The following is a 24,565-nucleotide window of genomic DNA, read 5'->3' as shown; positions in this document are numbered from 1 at the left end:
GCTCGTGCCCGCGCACACCAGACTACGTTACTGTTGCTGAGGCGCGTGGTGCTGTTTTCCTCCGTGCTGCTGATGTCTGCTCCATGGCCAGAGATGGGCGCTATCACGCTATAAATATATCAGAATTCACAGGTACAATACACAATGTAAATGTAATAATGCATAGATGTATGTATTCTTATGTATAATTAAATCGTTTTTGAAATTGATAACAAATGTAAGAAAATAGACCAGAAAATAGCAGCATACTATTATTCTATTGAAAATTTGAAATTATGCACACAAGAGCAAAATAAATAGGTATATATATATATATATATGTAAAACTAGTAAAACAAACATGTTTCTTGTCTATAGTATAATAGTTTTTTTAACAAAATGAAATTTCAATTATAATTCATATAATTCAGATATTTGTAAAATATAAATGGCTAAAAACACATCTCTTCCATTTTAGCACTCTCTAACTCTATTTTATCTATTTGTTTTTTATTTATTAAAACAACAACAACACTTGACCCTCTAACACTTGCAATCTCTATTTTATTTATATCCTAACTACTTGTTTTCTTTTTATTTATTATAAAAATGCCCCTCCAACACTATTCTCTAGGCTATTCTTTTGACTTGTTTTATTTTTATTTTCAAAAAAATGACTCTCTAACACTACCATTCCCTATTCTTTTTTTCTATTCTATTTAGGCCTATTTGTTTTCTTTTTATTTATTATATATATATATATATATATATATATATATATATATATATATATATAAAACCTTGCGTACTGCATTAGGCTAACTGAGTCACAGCACTTACATATCACTGCTCTTTTGTTGATTTTGTTTGCTTCTATTGTCCTCATTTGTAAGTCACTTTGGGTAAAAGTGTCTACCGAATGACTAAATGTAATGTAAATGTAAATTATACTATATTATATATGTAAATTGGTTGTCTAAGTCATTTTAAAACAAGAATTTTCAAAATTACAGCTCCCCTCTTAGGGCAGTGTTTATTTGTCAGCCTTTATATTTGCCTCCGTGTCTTCATATGTTGTCATTCTCTCAGTCTGCCGCATGAGGGCGCTTCACCTCTTTTCTCTTATAAATCGGCCCCCACATCGAACAATCGGATCCCGGAGACAATCTGAAGACGAGGCGTTTCCAGTCGCTGTCTGGTCTGCTGTGCCTTCCTGGCCGTCTTCTGTTGCCGTTCCCCTTGTTTGAAGTACGGACGAAAAACGCAAAACGTACAGTTTCCCAGCTCAATGAATCATGGAAACAGAGAAAATTCCTGAAACGAAGATCAAAAGATAACGAACGCGAGGAATATGACGACAATTGGACATTTTAATAGTCGGGAGTCACGAAACGGATGTTACCCTGTACCACAAACTGTGTGTTACCATCGAGGAGACCTGCGGTCTCGGGATGTCCCATATAACTGCGCTAAACTCTGATTAGGCAAATGTATGGGGCGCCTGCTTTGGAACAAAGGGGAAAACAAAGTTTAACGTGATTTGTCATTTATTTTGTTACAACAGACACAGACTCTCAGTAGACAGATTTCACAGTCATCAGCTGGTTAGATTTGATGCTTCCTGCTGGAGGAAAAAAGCAATGCAAAGGTTAATGCAAGACCTTTACGATAGTTTTTTACGATTTGATTGCCATTCTAAAAGGAACAACTTGCTTTTGATGCTGTTTTGAAAAAAAAAATGTGTGATGCTGGACTCTCCAAAGCACAAATATTCTTGCACGACTGCAGTCTGAAGCCTGGACAGCTGTACAAGTAACTGAGAATAAATCAGAATATATTGTCTTTGAAGAGGAGGAGAAAAGGGAAAAAAAACAAAAAAACATGGCAGTTGAAGGCCGGATAACAATTCTACACGTTGGACTGATTGCCATGGTGGTTCTTCTGGGTCCTGTGGCTGGTAAGTAACAGTTAACCGATAGTAGCAATAGAAAGAATGGTAGTAAATATCATAGAATTACAGTAAAATTGCTGTTCCACACCCTAGTTTCCATATCCCTCCATGTCTTCTCGAAGTAAAGGCGTAATTAATTGTACACTGAGTATGTGTGCTTGTGTCCTGCCAGTTTTGTGGTGAATTTACTGCCACCCACATCCATCAGGAACTCTTCATTTCCTGAGTGTGTGTGTTTGTGTATTTGTGGATAAGTAACAACGCGAGTAGGTGTGAGTGAGTCAAGAGATCCGCACTTTTTGTGTCCCTGTCTGTGTGGATGTATATATATAAACAATTGTGCCTTTGTATCTGTGTTTATATGTCCATTTAAATAGCTATATCTCTCTCTTTTATGTATGTGTGTGTGTGTGCGTGCGTGCTCTCTCTGGCACCAGCCCCTGAGCTGCAGTAGAGCTACTGAGCATCACACAGATAAGATAAGAGCTGACCCTGCTCATGGTTCATGTGGGGAGAATAAAGGCTAAACACTGATTAGCTGTTAAGACAAGCATGAAACTTAATTTCTCATCTTGCGGTTTGATGCTTAAATAGGCACATTATGGCTTGCAGATTGGCCTTCTCCACAGCTAACCCTGCAGTCTGACCATCCGGGCTGGAACCAGAGCCAAATATCTGCTTGGACAAATATCTGAGGACAGTACACCACTCAAGAACGTTAAAAGCTTGCTTATGTCCACTTTAGGTTCACGCCAGCCTCAGATTTGTAGTTACTATGGTGCTATAAAAGTAGTGTTGTTATTGGTTGTAGAGCAGAACCAAACTCAGTCAATGATAGCTTTATTATTAGACTTCAACAATAAAACAATAAGCATTATGAAATTCAGCCTTGGTGCAGAATTATGAGCCACTATGAGCCAGTCCCGCAGTGAGCTTTCCTTAGGACGTGCCATTTCTGTGTCTGTAGCTTTAAATGCTAATGAGGAGGAGAGAGGCGGGGCAAGGTGGAGGGTGGGTGTGTGGCCTTAACCAGCTTGCGCTACCATGCGCTAATGTTGACAGTGGATGTATCGCAATGGCTCGTAGACACACAGTCCTTCAAGCTTTTCAGTTTGACCCAGAATCTGATCCGAATGGAGAAGCACCGGATGAAGTTGCAACTTAGCGGCTACAGCAGGACGTGTCTGAATGGTTAGTTTCAAATATTGTGTCTGGATATGGTACTTTAGTTGGTTTGTTTATGTATGCTGTTACAGTTATTATCATGTAGCTAATGCTAGCCATAGGCTCGGATGAAGGTAATAAAAAAATACTTTGGTGTTCATTTGTACATCCAAACACTGAGCAACTGTCATGCTTCGCTCGTTTGCAAGCCATGATGTCTCTCGAGGAAAAAAAAATATTGCACTCGCCTCGCACGGTAGTAGCTCATTTTCTCATGGGCGGGCAAAGCAGAAAAAGGGGAGGTAACCTTTTCCCGTATGACGACATAAAGGGAAGATTCCAGATTGGGCCATCTGAGCTTTCATTTTCTCAAAGGCGAAGCAGGATACCCAGGGCTCGGTTTACACCTATCGCCATTTCTAGCCACTGGGGGACCATAGGCAGGCTAGGGGAACTCATATTAATGTTAAAAAACATCATAATGTGAAATTTTCATGCCATGGGACCTTTAAAGGATGTTTTTGGACGGTGCCAATAGCCTCGTGGGCAGCGCACTGACCTATAGCGTTGTTACGCTTCAGGTGTCCCGAGTTTGAGTCCCGGCTTGTGGACCTTTCCTGATCCTGTCCTCTCTCTCTCCCACTTTGCTTCCTGTCAACTAACTGTCCTATCTTAATAAAGGCAAAAAAAGGTGAATGTCTTTGGTAATTGAAATGATGCTGAAATTTAAAATGTATGTAAATATCAGATGAAAAATGTAAACTTTAAAAATTAGAAATGTTACCTTGGCAAGTACTAAGATTACTAAATGAAAAATGGAAACAAAAAAATAATGAAAACGAATAAAAAGGACAAAGGCACATAACAAAATCACTAAAACAAACAAAATTAAATTGAAAACTGAAAATATAAAAAGCTAATTCAAAATTGTATATACCTTTAGTGCATAAGTAAGGCTGGGCGATATGGCCAAAAAAATTATCATGATAATTTTTTCCTATTAGGGGATATCACTAATTATCACAATAGATTTCACGTCTTTATTTCTTTCAGGTTTAAAGGCAGAATTTTGAATAGTTATAGAAGTGAAAGTTATAGAAACCAGACCATTAATTGTGGTTTTAAACCGCTTTTTATGGTCAGAACGTTACAAACACTTCACGTTTTTGAGTTCTTTACACTTTTCCAGTCAGTTTTCCTTAACAAAATAAATATCTTAATAGAAAAATGTATTTCTTAATTTCTGCATGTTCTAATGAGTTATATTGTTTCAAATCCTAAAACAGGTTTATGTTGTGTATCTTCTGCACAATTTTCAGTGCAGGCTGCAATATTAATAATACTACATTTGACAGTAGCTTGAGTTGACAGTAGTAGTAGCAGCTTGAGTTAGGATGCAGATGTAAATTCATGTTCATCATCAAAAAGAGTAACATAAAGAGTAAATTAAATTATTCTGACTGTTTGAGTTTTATTCAAATTAACCGTTGGTCTTCCATAGTAGCACACATTTAGATCATGATAACCACAGTTAAATCCACACATATTGCACCTCAATACCATGGTAAAAAATGGTAACGGTAATAATATAATAAAATCTTATATAAATATCTCAAATTTTTGTAAGTAAATTCTATCATTTCTGTAAGTTCTGTAATGTTTAATGCAAATATAATGTAAAAATCATAAACAATTATGCAAACAGAATGTTAAAATAATAAATTAATTTACCTGTACAAACCATTGTTTCCTGTTGTGAAATATTGGTGGTATTGGGTGCTATTAGAGAAGCCATTTATCAGCAGTCACAAAATTAAAGAATCAGTTAAGTGGAAAAGTGGAAAAAAATGCTGATCAAATTATTCATCTGTGTCTATTTTAAGGGTGTTTTCACACCTGTTTTGCACTTCAAACAGTCTGAGACTACACTGTGAAAAAAAAAAAAAGTTGAGCCAGCTTAAAATTTTAAGGCAACCAGCTTCAGCAGATTTTTGAGTTTGCTCAACTTATTTTTGTGGGAGATTCTAAAATTCTTGTTGTATAAACTTAAAACGACAAGTTGAGAAAACTCAAAAATCTGCTGAAGCTGGTTGCTTTAAAATGATTGTCTTGGTTTTTCATGTAGTTTTGTGAATGTGTGTGTTTTTAAATACCATGCATTATAAATCATAAATCCCCAGCAGGACAGTAAGTGTCATGTTGTGTATTTGACTCTGTGAGTTGAGAAGCACTGAGACAATGTCCTTTCAGTTGTGTAGTTCTGATTTGTTCTGTACTCTCTGTAGTATGTTGATAAGGGTTGTTTATCTGTGAAAATGCTTTGTTTACATACCAAGATTTAAAGGAATATTTCAATCCAGAATGAACAATTTGTCATCATTTACTCATCCACATCTCATTCCAACTGCATGTTATTTTATTTTCTTTCTTTCTGTGAAATAGAGTGCTCTTTGGCAGTATATACAATTTTTGCATAGAAAAATTAATCAGTCAAAAAATTATTAGTCTTTTTGAATGTTAAGTGGACCCAGTAGTGAACCATGTGAGAAAAAACAGCTCCTTTTCATTGTGTTCCTGGCCTTGACATTGGACTCGGAGTGATTTGCTTTTTAGAACGCACGATATAAGTGAATGGGGTTCAGTAAGCTTTAAAGTTTGCTTGGAGCATTCACACTATCAAAATTCATGTGATTTTCTTTTTTTCATGAAACAGGGAAATCTTCTGCAGAATATCAGAGTTTTGTTTTGGAAAGTGGATGATCAGTCAAACAGATTATTGGCCTGTCTGTATGTTAAGTGGAGCCAAAAGTGAACCTAGTGGAAAAAGAATCCAATTCCTTTTTATATTCATTCACTCAGGTCTCAGACTCAAAATAAAATAAACACAAAGCACATAAAAGGATTTTCAGTGTAGTCCAGTGTATTTGTGCACTATTCCAAATCCTCTGAAGCCATGCCATAATTTTGTATGAGGAACAAAGTGATAATAGGGTATTAAAAATGAAATATAAAAATTAAAATTCTGTCTGATATTGCTAATAAGCCTATTATATTTAAGGTATGGTTGATTAAAAATGGCAGATATTGAATTCTGTACTATTATGTCTAAATTAAAAATTAAAAGCTAAAATTAACTACCGGTATTTTAAATGTTAAATGTTATGAATGTGCATCACAGTATTATAATAAACATTATGAAAAATAGATATTTCTGATATTTGCTGAAGATTACATCTACAAGTGTTATGTAATTTGCTGTTTTATTCCTTCTCACAAATGATCACAGGGCAGATTATTGATTAATATAGACCTATTTTTGTGCAGTTCTATGTGCAGTTGCACATTACTATATGCCACATTTACTGTAGTGCATGATTTGTAAACTAATACATTTTGGTGTTTGCATCACATAACCGGCTTCATATGTATGGCTTTTCTGTAGTAAATAAACTTGCTTGGTTTGCATTCATATACAATTCTTGTGAAACATGAGTCACAATAAAAGAGCTCAAAGACATGCAGAAGAAATGGCACGGTTGCTTCAACAAATGCATTTTTATTTAGGCCTATATATTATCACATTTGTTTTTGCCGAACAAATGGTTAGGTTTAGTGTAGGTGGTGCATTCTTTTTTCACAAACATTAACCTTTTAGTGCTCCCTGGACATTTAATTTCTGAACTAGCATGATTTGTTCAACATCCTATGTAAAAAATAAATAAAAAACATTGCCACATTTATGTTCATCTGTTTCAGTAAAAATTGAATGCACTTTTAGTGCCACTCACTGGATATTTCACTTTATGTAATATGAGAGAAGCAACATAATATCGTTTTGCAGAAATGCTTCCACAAGCATGTTTTTCCAGTGAGTTTAGGTTTGTATTAAAAGGGAAAATGAGTACGGACAATTAAATATATATCCAATAATAACAGATACTGATAAATTAAAAAATGTGCATCTATTTGAGGTTTGGAGGTTACAGTTTATTTTAAGCTGTCCTTGTGTAATAACACAAATAAGTACTGATTAATATTAATTAGCATGCATAATTTGTTTTACTAATTACCATACTCTGATTTTATGGTGCCATTTTTCATTTTTGAATTTAAATGAGTAAATATTCACAATTTTTGGGTGAACTGTTGCTTTAGGTGATAAAACATTTGCTGAATTCATATTGTGGGAATTACGGGACAATGGTGAATGACTCTTATTCATGTCTGACTCACACTTTCTCTCACACACACATAAATATTTCTTATCTTTTAAGTACTGTAGTGTACTCGTACGGTTAGTCAGAGCAGCTGGGTGAAAGTATGGCTGGATGGACAGATTGGAGGAAAGGCAAGGGAGGGTTTTTTGGCTGGAAGCATTAGATGTGAATCAGTATGTAGGTCGTGAGCACATTGCTGTGCTTTGTCGTGCTGTTAGAAGTGGAGAGTCATGAATTATCCACTTCACTGAGTTGGATTTTGTTTGCAGTTATGCTGCTGAAGTGCTTCATAAACTGGATTGCAGGGGTATCAGATTGCCCGAGTTATAATTTAATAATATTTTGCAGCTTTTTGATGAGGAGGCAGTAAAATGCTGGCATGGAGCTCAGCTACAGGAAAGTGAGAGTTCTTGTATTTAATTTGATGTGACAATGAAACATTTTTAAGGCATAATATATATATTTCTCACTTTTCCTTTCTTACTTTTTTTCTGTACTGTACGCAAGTCCATTTTTATCTGCTCTCCCTGTCAGAAACAGTCATCTTCATGGATACACATACAGTATATACACACACTCTTCCTCCCCAGTGTGCTTGTCAGTTGAATACAGAGAGGGATGAACAGACCACATTCATTATCCCGATATGTCAACCTGTATCAGAGCTTCCCATTGGCTGAATGCTCATTAGGTTGATATGTCAGCCAGAAACCACCATTGGCTGATTGTATGGTGGAAATTGAATTAAGCTTTTATTTTCACAGAGTAATGTGTACGTACATTATAAATGATCCTGTATACATCTGGATATTATTTTTAAAATATCAATATTTTAGAATATATATGTATACTGTATGTATAAGGGAAAATGTATGCTGTAAACTGTAAGTTCTTTTTGTTTTTGATACTCTTTTAAAAGCCAGTGCTTTTATCCAACATGACAAATCACAATCATAATAGAGTTTTCTTCAGTCTAAAAATGCTGGGTTGTTTCAACCCAACTTTGAGGCAAATATCGACTATCCCAGCTGTTGGGTTAAATTTTTACAATAAATTTATAACCCAAAAGTTGGGTTAGTCCATATTTGACCCAAAGTTGGGTTGAAACAGCCCAGCCTTTTTTAGAGTGTATGTCACACCACATGACACTGTTGTTACACTGCAGAACATCTCAAGATGTATTGTTTCCAACGGTTAGACTCCCATAGATGTCATTCCAAACCTGTACACTCACAGAAAAAAAGGTACCACTTTGGTAATCAATAATGGGAACCAAAACTATATAGTTGCCGACATTCTTCAAAATATCTTCTTTTATGTTCCACAGAAGAAAGAAATTCATATAAGTTGGCAGAACATGAGTGTGATTACATGATGACAAAATCACTACACCTTTTGTCAAAATTAAGTTATGAGCAAAACTGGGTTTCTTAGACTAATCTGTCCTGTGACAAACAGGTTTCACTCCACTATGCTCAAATTCAAATGAAAGAGAATATGAATATATATATATATATATATATATATATATAACATCAATCAAAATTCAATCGCAAACATTTAAAAATGTATTTCAGCATTGTTGTTTATATATATTATATATGAAAAATAGTGCTGTCAAAGTTAACGTGTTAACGCAATTTTATTAACGCAGCGTGCATTTTCTGTTTGACCCGTGGCCTAGCCAGTAGCTGGAGAAATGGAGATGCACAGTGTTGCCAACTTAGTGACTCCACCACCCTTTAAAAAAGTGCCTAGTGACAAATCTTTAGGGTTTGCCCAAACATTATTTAGTTTCTGAGACTTGCTGGTACTGCCGCGCGAGCGCGAGGTCTTGCCGTCCCAGCGCACACACACACATTTCTCTCTGTGCGTCTGCTCTGTTCAGCGCGCGGCGGAGAGGACCAGTGCTTTCAGTTAAACACAGATATTTTACTTCTCTAATTTTACATGGAAGTATAGCCGAAATCACAGCACAGCTATTGTCATTATCTTATGTGTATTTGATTTTATCAGACGACGGCTCGATTATCAGGATTTTTGTGCAGATTAACATCTTGGAAAAGAGAGCTGGTTATGTAGTCTAGTCTTAATGTGACTACTGACAACAGAAACAGTAAAATATACCAATGAAAACAGTTTTATTGAGAATTTAGCTACATCAAAATACAGTATGTGGGCACAGAGAGGCAAACAAATCTAATAATAAATAATAAATGTACATTTTGCATTTTCTGAAGAAGTGAGCTGCCCTGTCCTGCAAAAATGTAAACAGGCTTGTGTAAGTAAATTGCTCAGTGCAAAAATAAAGAAATAAAATAAAAAAGAGAGAAGTAATGGGAACCTGGAATTTCTAATAGACATGAACAAGTTCTTTGAAAAACATCTATGACCTTTGAAACATGTCTAGTCTTCATGCTCTATGTTGACTATGGTTTCAATAATAATAAACATGCATTTGCATAAAGCATCCATATTTGTCCATGCGCATGTTGATTAGTGTATTAAAAACTTGAAAAGTATTAATTTAAGGTACATTTAGAGCAAATAAAAATGTGCGATTAAGTTGCCATTAATCACGAGTTAACTCATGATAACCATGTGATTAATCGCGATTAAAAATGTTAATCGATTGACAGCCCTAATAAAAAATATCTTTATTAGTCCATATTGTTCAATTTGAAAAGTATTTCACAGTTCATGATTTTAATGCAGGAGAATTCTCACTTTTTATTTAAAATTGACAAAATTACTCTATAATTACGCAATATTTGTGGACAAAATATGGCTGTTGGCTTTCAGAACAGTAAAATTACAACTGTATGTAGTGTGCTGGACATACATTAATAATATCTGAAAAAAATGTGTTTGTATATTCCTGATTGTGTGCATGTACACGTGTCTGCTGGCATAATGCAGCTGAGCTGTGACGCGTTTGTGTGTGTCTTTGCATGCACTCTCAGGGTTAGTGTGTGGGTTTAGTAGAATAGAGCCCCCTGGGTAACTGCTCAGTTGTGTTGCTATCAGAACACATTCACATCCTCCTCCACAAGCAGACCATGAGCAGAGAAGAGAGTAGGAGGGGAGAGAGACATGCCTCTATGGACATCATAGCTAGGGATGACCTTGGACATAATCTCCCAAAGTTGAGCTCCCTTCCGAGATAAGTGTCATCTGCATTCCTCACTGATAGTGTCTTCAAACTGCAGCCCTTAAGAAAAAACAATCATCATGCATCACCTGCATAAGTTTGCTTCTCACAAAGCCTGTCTGGCAAAGATATTGCATTCTCAAAACAACTGATGGCCACAGAACAACACCAGTCTTATCCATACCCAGTTTTTTCTTCTCTGCTACTGGCTAGATAGTACTGAGCAACTGTTAACATATCATAATCAGCCCCCCCTCAGACCCAGACAGACAGAATCCATCATGTAGTAAGGCAGGACTTCAAAGACCTTATAGAACCATGATGAAAAAAACAATAGAAACCATCGCAAAAAAACCTAATGATTTCCACTGCAAATACCATTACAAACCATCAACTTTTAACCATTGAAACCATTTTAAAAAATGGTTTCCTGTAGTGTGTTTTGGGACATATTCCATTAGGATTTATTGGTTTTAACAAGCCATCATTATAGAAGGTGACCATTTACCAGTAGAGACCAACAGTCACCATTACAGTTTTCATTAAAACCAGTACAATTCCCATTATAACCAGTAAAACCATTACAAATTCTGTGATGGTTTCTATAGTTTTTTTTCAAATCGGATCAAATAGAACGTGGGTTATTTTTGCCTCTTTATAGGGCTTGAACAGTTAAATACACACACTTGTATGTGTCAAAATGCCCGTCTTTGCAAGTATCCTCATAAACGCAGAAATTTAGGTCTTAAGTGAAAGTAAACAGCTGAGAAAGAAAACACATGTGGCAGTATATTGGAATAGGGCAGCTCTTAAAGTGACAGCAGTCTAATATTCCTGCTCTCTGTCATTCATGTTAATCAAACAACAAAAGAGAGAAAATCTCTCATTGGTCTTGACTAAAACACTTTTGCAACTTTTTTTGTCACTTTTGTTTTATACATTTGATTACTTTATACAATGTATGTAGCATTTCTTATTTATTTGTTCTACGTTTTTTTGGTCCTATTGCTTGTAATTAGTTTCTTATTCTTTGTAAGTAGTGCTGTCACGTAATTGGTGTTAATTGTGGTAAAACCACTTTAACGCAAGGCCTTGAGTGAGCTACTGCTTTTATGAAACTATAGGCTTGTTTGTATTTTAAAATTTATATTAATGCACCAAGTCAAAAAGAAGATGATCATATACAGCGTAAATATAGGCCTATATACTTATATATGAGAGAGAGGTCATTTAATTTTGTGAAAACAATGGCTTTGAACGAGGCTTATCTAATAAAAATATAAAAATATAAAATAATTTTTTAAAATATTATATTAGAAAAACATTAAAAACATATATTTTAGAATATTTACAGTCCTCATATATTGGAATATCTAGTTATTCATTCTACCATTCTATTTCCTAATCCTTGCATAATGCTTTGTTTGTCTTATTTTGTGTCTTTCGTTCTCATTTCAACTCTAACTTTCTTTGACTTTTTAGCTGCACAGAGTGAGCAGAGGGAGTGTGCGTTCACAGAAAAGCCACATGGAGAGGGGCGTGTCTTTCGTGAGAACTCCACCATTCGCTGTGATCATGGAGGTCACTGCTTTGGACTCTGGGTGAAAAAGAATAATGAAATTCTGATAAAGAAGCAAGGTATATAAATGCATTCCATGCATACGCACACAAATAACTTTACAATCAGTCTCACCTTGATTTACTCCATTTGAAACAGGTTGCTGGACAAATGTAGGTGAGTGCTATGACCACTGCGTGGTGACCAGCCCACCGTCAATGGCCAAGAATGGAACGCTTCGATTCTGCTGCTGCAAAAAAGATATGTGCAACCTGAACTTCACTGAGGACTTCCCACCTCCTTCCCCCACCACCGTACAGCCTCTTCGTGAGTGTGTGTGTGTGTGTGCGGTTCATAGACATACAGAGAGTGTTCAGCAAATGGAAACAAATGAGTTTGAGTGAAAGATGACAAATGAAAGACAGGGGTCGAATTTGATTAATTATTTGTAATTATATTATTAATTTTTATTTATAATTAAATTAAATTATTAATATTAATGAACAGCACTCTGGCAAACTATTTGTTAATCGTAATTCATTATCTGGTCCGTGATTTAACGTTTTGTCTTTTAATCTTTCAAGATTCCCGCCAACTTTACAGAGAGGAAGCCATAGTTGTCGCATTAGCAACAGTGTTCATGGTTGCTGTCCTCGTCATTCTGCTTTTTTTCGGCTACCGCATGCTAAGAGGTGCGTTGCTGTAGTGATGTTATGATGCGTTTCCTGTATGATTCAATCCTGCCAATGAAATTACCTATGTGCATGTGGATTTATATACCCGTGTGTATTCCAGGACGTGGTAAACACGCTCTGCATACCTTGGATATTCTGGAGACTGCGTTTTCCCCTCCTTCTCTGGATTTAGACAACCTCGTACTGCTGGAGGTGACCAATCACAGCTTGATTCTTTTTTCCGCCTCATTTAAGCAAATAAAATTGTGTATAAACCCCTATGGAAAATGTGAGTATTGATGAAGCGACACAAACTCAGTAAAAATAAATGGTAAAATGTTTGATTTGATTAAAAACCACGTAACGCTGTGATACTATAATATAACAATGTATAATTTGTAAATATTAAAGTGAAAGTAAGGACATTCACAAAAGAATTCTATTTTAAAATAAATGTTATTTTTAACTTTCTATTCATCAAAGAATCCTGAAAAAATGCATTAAATTTGACAAAAATATTAAGCAGCACAGCCATTTTCAACAGTGATAATAAGAAATGTTTCTCCAGCACCAAATCAGCATATTAAAATGATTTCTGGAGGATCATCACAGGAATAAAAGACACTTATTTGGACTCAAAAAACAGTTATTTTAAATTGTAATAATATTTTATAATATTAATGTTATTTTTGATCAGGTAAATGCAGCCTTGGTGAGCATAAGAGACTTCTTCCAAGAACATTAAAAAATCTTACTGGCGCCAAGGATTTGAACATTAGAATTGTTCTTTCTGTTCCTCACAGCTGATTGGCCGGGGCCGGTATGGAACAGTGTATCGTGGTTCACTGGACGACCGATCTGTGGCAGTGAAAGTTTTCGTTTCTGCTAACCGGCAGCAGTTTACTAATGAGCGTATGATTTATCGCCTCCTCCTCGATCATGAGAACGTAGCACGCTTCTTAGAGAGCGAGGAACGTGTCGGAACAGAAGGCCGGACAGAGTTTCTCCTCTTGCTGGAGTTTTACCCGCATGTGAGTATCACAAAAACACTGAGGAACCCAAACTAACCGCCCAAAAAGTAGCAAACACAAAAACTCTAGTCTAATTCCAGATTGATTATTCTTTTCCTCTCAGCCATTTAGTCTGTTCCTGTTTTTTTTCTCTCACATTCCTTCTTCTCTACATCACAGCTCCAAAAGTGCAAGCGCACACATTTATTTTGTGGTTATATTTAGATACCCGAGGGATTTGATGTCATGTTTGATCTTGTGGTAACTGCATCTCACAAGTGTAATGCGATATCTTCAGATATCATCTAAAACTCACTTATTCTCTTCCTTCAGTTTTCCTCTGTGACTTTTTTCATCCTCTCGTTCTTTTTTTAGTACTTATGGAACATGTAAATGGTTACAATTTAGCAGAATATCCTCATTTTACCTCTCGCTGCATACTCACACCCACAACACACTCTCGATATTATGGAGGAAGAGAGAGATTATTGACTGAGCTGAGAAGTTTTCAATTATTCATAACCGTGGGCTTTCAGCCTGTACTTCCTGTGGGCTAACCTCAAGCCAGGTTGCCATAGTGACAGGAGGCATCCCTGAGGTAGTCCTGAGGTATCGCGGGAGTGCATTAATTGTGCTGCTCCTGTAATTTTGAGATACACTGCTGCTTTTCTTTCTTGCTTTGCACTTTAATCTCGTCGTCCCTCGCTTCTCCCTCCTCTTCCCCTCCTCTGCCCCCCCCCTGTTTTTCCTGTGCGTTCCTCCCTGTACTTTGCAGATGATTTCCTCTGAATAGAGTACTCCCTCTGTCTTTCCCAGGGCTCTCTGTGCACGTATCTGAGCGGGCGGACTGTGGACTGGCTGAGCTGCTGTCGTTTGGCTCTCTCTGTCACCAGAGGGTTGGCGTACCTGCACACAGAGATACAGAGAGGGGGTGAGACACAAAATAACAAATAAATTCATATTTCAGACTCTTCCAAACCTGAGTTCTTTCCTCTGTGAAATACAAAAGCAGAATGTTGATGAATGGCCACTCTTTCATATAATTATGATATACACTACTATTCAAAGGTTTGGGGTCAGTAAGAAAAAAAATTTGGGAAAGATGTTAATATTATAATGTAGCAAGCACACATTACATTGATCACAAGCAAAAGTAAAGACATTTATAATGTTACATTTCTATTGAAAATCATTTTAAAAAACTTTTAATTCATCAAACAATCCTGAAAAAATATCACAGTTTACAAAAAAATATTGGACGGCACAACTAGATTACTAGAGTAATGGCGGCTAAAAATGACAAGAATAAATTATATTTAAAATATATGAATATAGAAAGCAGTTATTTTAAATTGTATAAATTTTTCACTATTTTACAGTTTTTACTGTATTTTTGATCAATTAAATACAGCTTGCGTGAGCATAGGAGCTTTCTACCTTTCTAAACTTTTGAAAGGTATTGTGAACTGGATCTCAGGCTGTCAAGCTCTAAAACAGATAAAAGGTGACAACTATTTAAAATACACTTTAGATTTTAAACATGGAGAATGGATGTGATAGTGGGTGTGTGCACTTTATTTATAGCTTCAGTCTGAGAAAGCAGGAAGGCACGGATGGGGTGTAATTCTCAATGCTTTTTTTTTTTTAGTTTTCTTTGTCTTTGTTTCAATGTGAAAGGCACTAAAAGTGTTCAGATTTTATTTCGTTTCAAAAAATGCATGGAAATGAAAGGCACAAAGACTGCGACACAAAGAGAGACTAAAGAAAGAAAGAAAGTGATGCTATGTCTTGATCTTCAGTGCAACCATCCTGATATATAATGTCACTTTTTTAACACTCAGAAACTGGCCAAACTTCCACATACAAATGCACACTCATATATATACTCTCATACACAGCATTATTATATAACAGAGTGGACTGGCTCTAAAATCTGTTTGGATGGGCCACTTCCAAACCAATTAAACAAACAATCATTTAAAAAAATAGTGACCACCAGTGTTGCTTTAAAAAAGTAATTAGTTATAGTTACTAGTTACTTCTCAAAAATAGTAACTGAGTTAGTAACTGATAACTATTGTGTTACTTTAAAAAAAAAAAAACAAATGTTCAAATATGTCAAATAACTTGGATGCCCCCAATATTAAATGAATGAAATGCACACTAAATAGAATAAATTATTATTATAAACATTGTACACTAATCTATTTTAATATTTCTGTGGGACAATGTGAGAGACACCTATCAAATTCAATATATTATTGTAAATAGTATCAACCAATTATATATATAAAGCTTATGTTTGTAAAATGGTACAGTTTACAGTTTAATGGCACATAATTTGCATCAATCAGTTAAACATTATAATCTGATATTATGATAATTTAGCATTATATGATGATAGAACTTTAGTAATTATTTGTCATGTTGACTGAACTTAGGACTGGTGGTAGTGCTTAAGATATTGTTTGTCATTTAGTGTTTCGATTAAAAAAACGAAAAAAAAAAACCCTAAAAATAATACTGATAAGATAACAAAACTAGCCTACTACGAATTCTACTACTAATAACAATATAAAACGCACTAAGGATTAATGAGCTGCTGGGTTCATGAATATTAATCACGTTGTCTGCGTTCGCTCGAATTGATTTGCTGAAATCAAAACAGGGACGATAATAGGCCAGTAGCCTATTGATCCAGTAGGCCAAAAGATCCAGGGGGCGGAGTTGGATCCACATCCAGGGGGTGGAGATTGGTAGGTTTAGGGGTGGGGATGGGTGGGTTTATGGATCAGGGGGTGGAGACGGGTAGGTTTAGGTCTATGTAAGGTGGGAGGAGTTGGATCCTAGATCCTAGATCCAACTCCACCCCCTGGATCTTGTGTTCTGCAGTGAGGACCATCTCATAATAGGTGAGCGCCAGCCAATGAGATTGTCGTTTGATTAGTTCCGCCCACTACCAGAGAAACCGGCAGTTCTTAAAAGATGAAGAATTCCAAAGGAACTTTATTTTGACAGGAAAATAAAACAAAGAATATCGTTTACATGTAGCGCGTCAATTCTGCATGTTATGAAAGACTCTCTTGCTCTGTATCTTTCTTTGCGCGTGGCGAGCCGTGCGCCTTCACACTAGAGCTTACGGTATGTCAAATACAGCTAACGTTACAATGTCCATTCAGATAAACTGAAAAATAAAAATGATAATAATATTATAAATTATAGTAACGCCGCATTTTATTGTCAGTAACGGTAACGGCGTTGTAACGGGGGAAACAGTAATTTGTTTGATTACTCGTTACTGAAAAAATAACGCCGTTAGTAACACCGTTTATTTATAACGCCGTTATTCCCATCACTGGTGACCACTACCTATGACAGTGAGAGTTTAATAACCTATATTACCTATATTATTAATCAGTAAATAAATGCAATTATTTACTGATAAAAATACATTAAAAATTAATGATAAAATAAACAATAAAATAGTCATTATTTATTTAATTATATATTTCAGTGTATTTTGTAAAACAGAGGAAACAAATATAAGCTACTCTGTTTTCTAAGTGTTTTAAGCACCTGTGCCTAACTGGACCACTTACATGGGTAAAATCCCTGTTATATAGGTTATTTCTGGAGACACAAGTGGATCCTAGTGCTCTCTAGTGGTAATTCTGATATTATGATTCGCTCTCATGTAATTTTCTCTCCTTCTCTCCTCTCTCATCCCACTTCCCCCCTTCAATCTCTCTTTTCCTTCTCTCTCTTCTTCTCATTGTTAGATGTGTATAAACCGGCCGTGTCCCACCGGGATCTGAACGGTAGGAATGTGCTGGTGAAGACAGATGGCTCGTGTGTGATCAGTGATTTTGGACTTTCCATGATTCTGACGGGAAAGGGACCGCTTGGTCACGGAGAAGAGGACAACAGTGCCATCAGTGAGGTCAGCAAACAGCAATTTAGACTGGTCCAGTCTGATCCAACCCAGCAAAATCTAAAGCAGACCAGTGATTTGGACAATAATACCTGGGACTAATCATATGTTTATCTCTTTATCTCACTCAATAGGTGGGTACAGTGCGATACATGGCTCCAGAGGTGTTAGAAGGGGCAGTGAATCTGAGGGATTGTGAGTCAGCGCTGAAACAAGTGGATGTTTATGCGCTGGGTCTGCTTTACTGGGAGACCTTCATGCGGTGTGCAGACCTCTTTCCAGGTACCACACACACACATGTACACATGCAGATCTTTCCATGTCACAGCTGCTGTTTGTACTCAATAAAAATCTTCTGTCGCACTAGGTGAGACAGTTCCAGCGTTTCAGATGGCGTTTCAGGCAGAGGTGGGTAATCACCCTACCATAGAAGACATGCAGGTACTTGTGTCCCGAGAAAAAGAAAGACCCAAATTCCCAGAGGCCTGGAAAGAAAATAGCCTGGTGAGAAATTAAGATGTGAACACACACAAATGCAGCTTTTCAACTCTCAGTGGACTAAAATAGATTTGTTGATGTTGATGTATGTGTCTGTGTTTCTCTACAGACGGTGCACTCTCTGAAAGAGACAATGGAAGACTGCTGGGATCAGGATGCTGAAGCCCGACTGACGGCTCAGTGTGCAGAGGAGAGACTTGCTGAACTGCTCCTTATCTGGGACAGGGAAAAATCAGTCAGTCCTGCTCTTAACCCCAGTACTGCTCTGTTTAACCACAGGTAATCAACAACCAATATTTACCGTGCAGTCACAGGTAGTCAAAAACCATTAATTATTGACCTCTCACTGTACAACCACAGGTAATCAATAACCAATATTTACCGTACAGTCACAGGTAGTCAAAAACCATTAATTATTGACCTCTCACTGTACAACCACAGGTAATCAATAACCAATATTTACCGTACAGTCACAGGTAGTCAAAAACCATTAATTATTGACCACTCACTGTACAACCACAGGTAATCAATAACCAATATTTACCGTACAGTCACAGGTAATCAAAAACCATTAATTATTGACCACTCACTGTACAACCACAGGTAACCAATAACCAATATTTACCGTACAATCATAGGTAGTCAAAAAGCATTAATTATTGACCACTCACTGTACAACCACAGGTAATCAATAACCAATAATTACTGACCACTGACTGTATAACCACAGATGATCAATAACCAATAATTACTGACCAATCACTGTACAACCACAGGTAATAAATAACCAATAATTACTATACAATCACAGGTAATCAGTAACCTATAATCACTGACCACTAACTGTATAACCAGAAAATTATCAATAACCAATAATCACTCACCACTCACTTTATAGATTCAGGTAATAAGTAATCCTTACTTAAAAATTACTGACCACTCACTCTACAACCACAGGTAATCAATAACCAATAATGATTGTACAACCACAAGTAACCAGTAATCTATAATCACTGACCATTAACTGTATAACCACAGGTAATAAATAACCAACAATTACCATACAACCATACGTAATCAATTACCAGTAACCTATAATCACTGACCATTCACTGTACAGCTACAGGTAATCAATAATCAATAACCAATAATCACTGACCAATTACTATATAACCAGAAAATTTTTAAGTAGCCAATAATCACTGATCACTCACTGTACAACCACAGGTAATGAATAACTAATAATTAGTGTACAGTCGCAAATAATCAATAACCAGTAATCAGTGATCACTTACATACAACACATACAGCAGGTAATCACTAACCGATCATCACTAACCACTCACTATACGACCACAGGTAATCAATAATCACTGACTAATCACTGTACAATCACAGGCAATCAATAACCAGTAATCACTTTTCATTTTTGGGTGAACTAACCCTTTAACTTCAACAATGTATTCAAACAATTAATTCAACCACAGGTAATTAATAATTGATAATATATATAATCCAGTTATGTTTAACAGTCTGTAGAACTCCAGATTATTAATAATTAATTAGCACAAATGGTCACAAATCATGGTCAATTGTCATTTGCAATATGCATAAATCTATATAGGCCTTTATCTTAAGTGATTCTTATTTCAACATTCTAGGAACTTCTCTACTGGAAGGCAGATGCCTAAACTGGGTTCTTTCCTTGAGCACTCCTCCACAAACACTGAAGACCAAGAGGGCGCTGATAAACCCCTCCACAATGACACCTCAATGGACCCTCCCTCAGTGGGAGGGTCTAACCCTGCAGAGAAGAACAGGAACTGCATCAACTATGAGTGGCAGCAGGCCCAATCACGGCAGTCTGGAACAGAAAGCTCCTCCCCTACTCCTGTCTCAGAATCCTGCAATGCCACACAGCCTCCACCAGTGGGCAACAGTGTCCCTCCCTGTGCTCAGCTGACCCGGGAAGACCTGGAGATACCAAAACTGGACCCAAGTGAAGTGCAGAGGAACTTGAGAGAGAGCTCTGATGAGAGCCTCATGGAGCATTCGCAGAAACAGTTCTGCTCTCCGGAAACATCGACCACACGTGGCCCGCTCTACCCCCTCATGAAGATGGCTTCTGAGATTTCAGGGTCACAGGGTTCTGGTCGGCTTACTGACACCCCTATAACCATCCTACCTAAGCAGCAGAACGTTCCTAAGAGGCCGAGTAGCCTAAGTCTCCATGCTAAGCCTTCTGGGAAAACACCCGCCTTGTCATCTTCATCACTGCGGATGAAGTTTGGGAAACTCGGAAAGTCGAATCTGAAGAAAGTCGAGATGGGTGTGGCTAAAGCCAGTGCGGTCAGAGCGGCACATGAGGCCAGGCCGATTACCGTTGCCAACAACGATGCTGCGGCAGCAGTGAGTAAATATGCGAACGGAGCAGCACCTGAGTCAGCAGGAAGTGCAGCCAATGCTGCTGATGTCCGTTGGAAGGGCGCCATGAGTTCAGAGGACTTGACCTTTGGCCTCTTGAACACTAGCCCTGATGAGCAGGAGCCTCTTCTGAGAAGAGAGGCGCATCCTGACAATGCGAACAACAACAATAGCAATAACAACAATGGCGAGGGAGAGGGTGAGGGAGACACTGAGGGTGGAGGAGAGGGAGGAGAGAACAGTGAGAATGTTGGTCCAACAGGAGATGCTCCATCAGCTTCTACCATGGAGCCTGTTGCGCTACCCAGCCCGTGTCCTGCCCCAAACGTGGCTCCTCCACAGGCCCAAACCCAAGCTCAGACACAAGGAGAGGCCCTGCTTAGACAGAACCGTGTGCGCAGACCTGAGAGACCCAACTCACTGGATCTGTCCATCACCACACTGCCATTACTAGGTGAGTATCAATGCTTAAACTCAACTTAATTTAACTAAATTTGCCCTTTTGAATGCAAAATATGTACCTTTTTGCAGAACCAAAGGAGTTTTTTTCAAGGGGTATGTGGAATAACTGGAGCTATTCATATATCCAGTTATTTTTAGCTCCTAATTCTACTTGATATTGCAAACTTGATATTAGTATTTCATAGTATCTTGCATTGTCATAATTATAAACAAGCTGGTTTGTAACAAACCATTGCACCACTAGTTTTTCTCTCACTTTGTTATTCTTCTAGTTGTTTACGTACAGCGGTGAATGAATTAGAAGTCTCACACATTCACAGAAAATAGCTTTACTTTCATGTTGCATACTAAGATAATAGAATTTATGCAACACCAAATCAATAGAGTTGAAGAATTGTGACATTTTTGGGCCTTTAAGACACTGCTTATGTATTTTATCTATTTTATGGAGCTATTTCTTCTGTTAATGTTTACAAAGTTTTCCAAACTTTCTTTTTGTCTATTGAGCCCTGACCATATCTGTCAAGCTTCCTGTAACAGTGCATAATAATTATGTAATATTTAATTATTGGTAAATAACATAACATGATCTAAAGTTACATTAAATAGTAGTTTTTTTATTTAGTGGTATTTTATGTGTAGTTGAATGGGATAGCTGAATGGCTGACTTATGGTTATGTCACTGTCAGTGTCAGCCAAGGTTGACCAATTTACAGTGACTCCCTCAAAATTAAAATAAGAGAGAGAAATATTGCCAAGTTAAACTGCATACCTCTATCAGCAATCCACTGTTTCACTATTTCGTTTCGCCACTTTTGGGTGTGGTTATTTTTGCAGACCAATGATCTGCCGCTGCACTAATGCTATTAGCTAATGTACTCTATTTTAACAGATCGTTTTTTGCTTCTTTTTTTTTTTTGTTTGATTTCACGTATGGTATGAGTTACTTTATATATTAGCATTTGATAAAAATGACTGGTTAAAATCTGAGTGGCTGGTAAAATTGGATGTTCACTAGCCAAAGTTAATTTCCCACCCTTTTCATATTTTCATTTGAATTTTTAACACTATCATTTTTGATGTTAACAGCAATATGTTCACAAATGTTCACTCTTACAGGCCTTTTTTCCTGAAACATAAGCATAATGGGTTACACTTTATTTTAAGGAGTCCTTGTTACAGTGTAATTATACATTTAAGTACTGAGTAATATTAATTAACTACATGTTTAGGGTTAGGATTAGGGTTTGGTTTAGGGTTACTTGACATAATTTTATTGTTGCTGTTATTATAATAGTAAGTACATGTAACGTGTAACAAGAACACCTTAAAATAAAGTGTTAAAGCATAATAAATTGCTCTGTAAATAAATATTCAGTTTTGGAACAATTTACACATTCTTCTCATGTTTCATGAACGAGGCCCATTGTTTTACATTTTAAAATTACATGCTCATGTTGTAATCTCTTGGTTCACCCACAGGAGGCAAGTCTGCCGGTGACGTGACAGAGGGATCAGGAGATAAAATCAAGAAGCGAGTGAAGACACCTTACGCTCTGAAGAAGTGGCGTCCTGCCAGCTGGGTTATCACCACAGATACACTGGATGCTGAAGTCAACAACAACAGTCGCCATGGAGGGCCTGGTCAGAACCAGAATCAGGCCGGTACAAGCAGACCTAAATCAGCCTCTGCCGTTTATCTAGGTAGTCGGGGAGGATCTCGCTTCTCAGATCCCAATGACTGTGACTTTTGAACATAAACCTCACTTTCACAAAAAAATTTAAAGTCAAACTCTACAGCTCTAAAAAGTCTAAAGTTTGTGGAGACAAGTGTGGACTGGACCATGTAAATGTCTTAAATTTAACCCCAGTTGTAAGCACAGTAAGAGTTTTTCCATTGCATTTACATTGAAAAGAGCTATGCATCCATCTTTTAGTTTAATGTTTGTATGCATTTTTAAGTAAGCCACTTTTTGGTTGCACCTTTTTTTTTAGCTTGAAGTTATAAATCATAATTATTTTGACCATTTGAAATGGTCCCTAATATTAAACCACTGTAAATGTGTACTTAATTAATCACATTCCAAGGTCATGGAAAATCTGAAAATGTCAGGGAATTTAGATTTCTAGACCTGGAAAAAAAATCTTAAAGTAATGGAAATTCTATAGTCAATATTAATTCTTAGTTATGCTCATCTCTAAAATGTTTCATTTCTCTTTGTGAGTGTAACCTCTATAAAATTATATATAAAAAAGACTTCATCAGTCAGACTCAGAATATGTGGAAGCCCTATTATAAGATTACTCATTAACACTAATTTTAATAATTTCATTTGTAAGGTTACAAAGCTTTCATTTTTTCCCATGCAGACCTGCTGAATATGTTTACATTCTCTTAATATTTTCCCATGCACGGTTTCCTGCAGCTATGAGATTTATGAGAGAATATTACTGAATTTCCGTGACTGTGTTCACAGCATCTGATATTGTAAGTGCTGTTGTGTGTGCATAATAACAGCAGGCTTCTCTTTCTGAGGTCTGAAAGAAGACGACAGACTACAAAAAAAGCAATTCAACACATTTCACTGTGGTGGCACTATGTATCTCAGCATCAGACACTCGAGACAATATTTAGAAATGGTGTGACTGTACAGAGACCAAGGCAACATCTGATATGATCAGACGCAGAAATCACACTTCTCACTTTCTGGACAAGCTTTACTCAGAGACGCAAGACAAAGCTGCACTCGGTCAACTGACTGTTCTGGATCTTGTTAAACTGTCTATTGATGCTTTGGACCTACTTGTTATTTACTTATTTTTCTATGTGTGAGTGAGTGTGTCTTAGCACACAAGATCAGTTCTCTGTGTGTTTGTTCCTGTGTCTTTGTGTCTTGTCTCTAGTCGTGTGAAAGGTTTTTGTGCTGCATGTTTGTAACTGTTCCTGCGGGGATGTGCATCTTCGTCTGCACTTACCTGTTCCAATCATTTGATGAACAAGAAGTCAACAAAGGGCAAAGGTTTAATCAGACAGAAACCTGAGAATAGTCTTTTTTTTTCAAAGCACAGCACACATGTTTTGCTATGCACAAAGACATGAAGCAAGCATCTCTGGTCTGAAATCAAACCATCTTGTCTTACTAAACTGCTCTGGCATGTCAGTGATAATGAATCGGACGCTGTTATTATAATCAACAGAGTCCCGTATTTTCCACACCTGAACTGACTGTCGCATGTCTTAAATGCATCTTAAAGAGCACAAGATACTTTCAGCACACGTATGTGTGTGTTTGTGCATGTATGCGTGGATGAGTGTTTGTATGTTGTTATTCTCCCGTTAACACAATCGTTGTAATCGTAGTGTCGTGATCAATCATTTTATTACCCCTTGCTGAGACATTTTGAAAATTGTGATTTGTATAAGAAGGTGCAGACTGTAAAAGTGTATTGTTATTTGCAGATTTAAATTAAATTATGCTTTGCATTTGCATAGTCTCTGTTTATTTACAGTGTGATGAAAAGATCACTACACTGTCATCAAGCCTT

General features: G+C 36.8%; 1 protein-coding gene across 1 annotated transcript; it reads left to right on the top strand.

The window, feature by feature from the left end:
• Positions 1-40: 40 nt before the first annotated feature.
• bmpr2a (bone morphogenetic protein receptor, type II a (serine/threonine kinase)) lies at positions 41-24,507 on the top strand. The gene is made up of 14 exons (XM_058778226.1): positions 41-132; positions 1,069-1,936; positions 11,945-12,100; positions 12,180-12,347; positions 12,605-12,712; positions 12,816-12,907; positions 13,498-13,725; positions 14,521-14,635; positions 17,484-17,644; positions 17,770-17,917; positions 18,003-18,139; positions 18,243-18,412; positions 19,795-21,011; positions 22,502-24,507. Exons 2-14 carry the CDS (start codon positions 1,861-1,863, stop codon positions 22,771-22,773), a joined length of 3,048 nt encoding a protein of 1,015 aa, XP_058634209.1. The 5' UTR covers positions 41-132; positions 1,069-1,860; the 3' UTR covers positions 22,774-24,507.
• Positions 24,508-24,565: the final 58 nt, after the last annotated feature.

The sequence above is a fragment of the Onychostoma macrolepis genome, chromosome 06, assembly GCF_012432095.1.
Source record: "Onychostoma macrolepis isolate SWU-2019 chromosome 06, ASM1243209v1, whole genome shotgun sequence".
NCBI classification, from domain to species: Eukaryota; Metazoa; Chordata; class Actinopteri; order Cypriniformes; family Cyprinidae; genus Onychostoma; species Onychostoma macrolepis.
This window is presented reverse-complemented; position numbering and strand designations above follow the sequence as displayed.

Bases quoted from the DNA above. Each gene is read 5' to 3' on its own strand.
- bmpr2a (XM_058778226.1), top strand. From the start codon at position 1,861: ATGGCAGTTGAAGGCCGGATAACAATTCTACACGTTGGACTGATTGCC. The intron at 17,645-17,769 runs GTCAGCAAACAG...CTCACTCAATAG, and splicing joins ACAACAGTGCCATCAGTGAG to GTGGGTACAGTGCGATACAT. The intron at 18,140-18,242 runs GTGAGAAATTAA...GTTTCTCTACAG, and splicing joins CCTGGAAAGAAAATAGCCTG to ACGGTGCACTCTCTGAAAGA.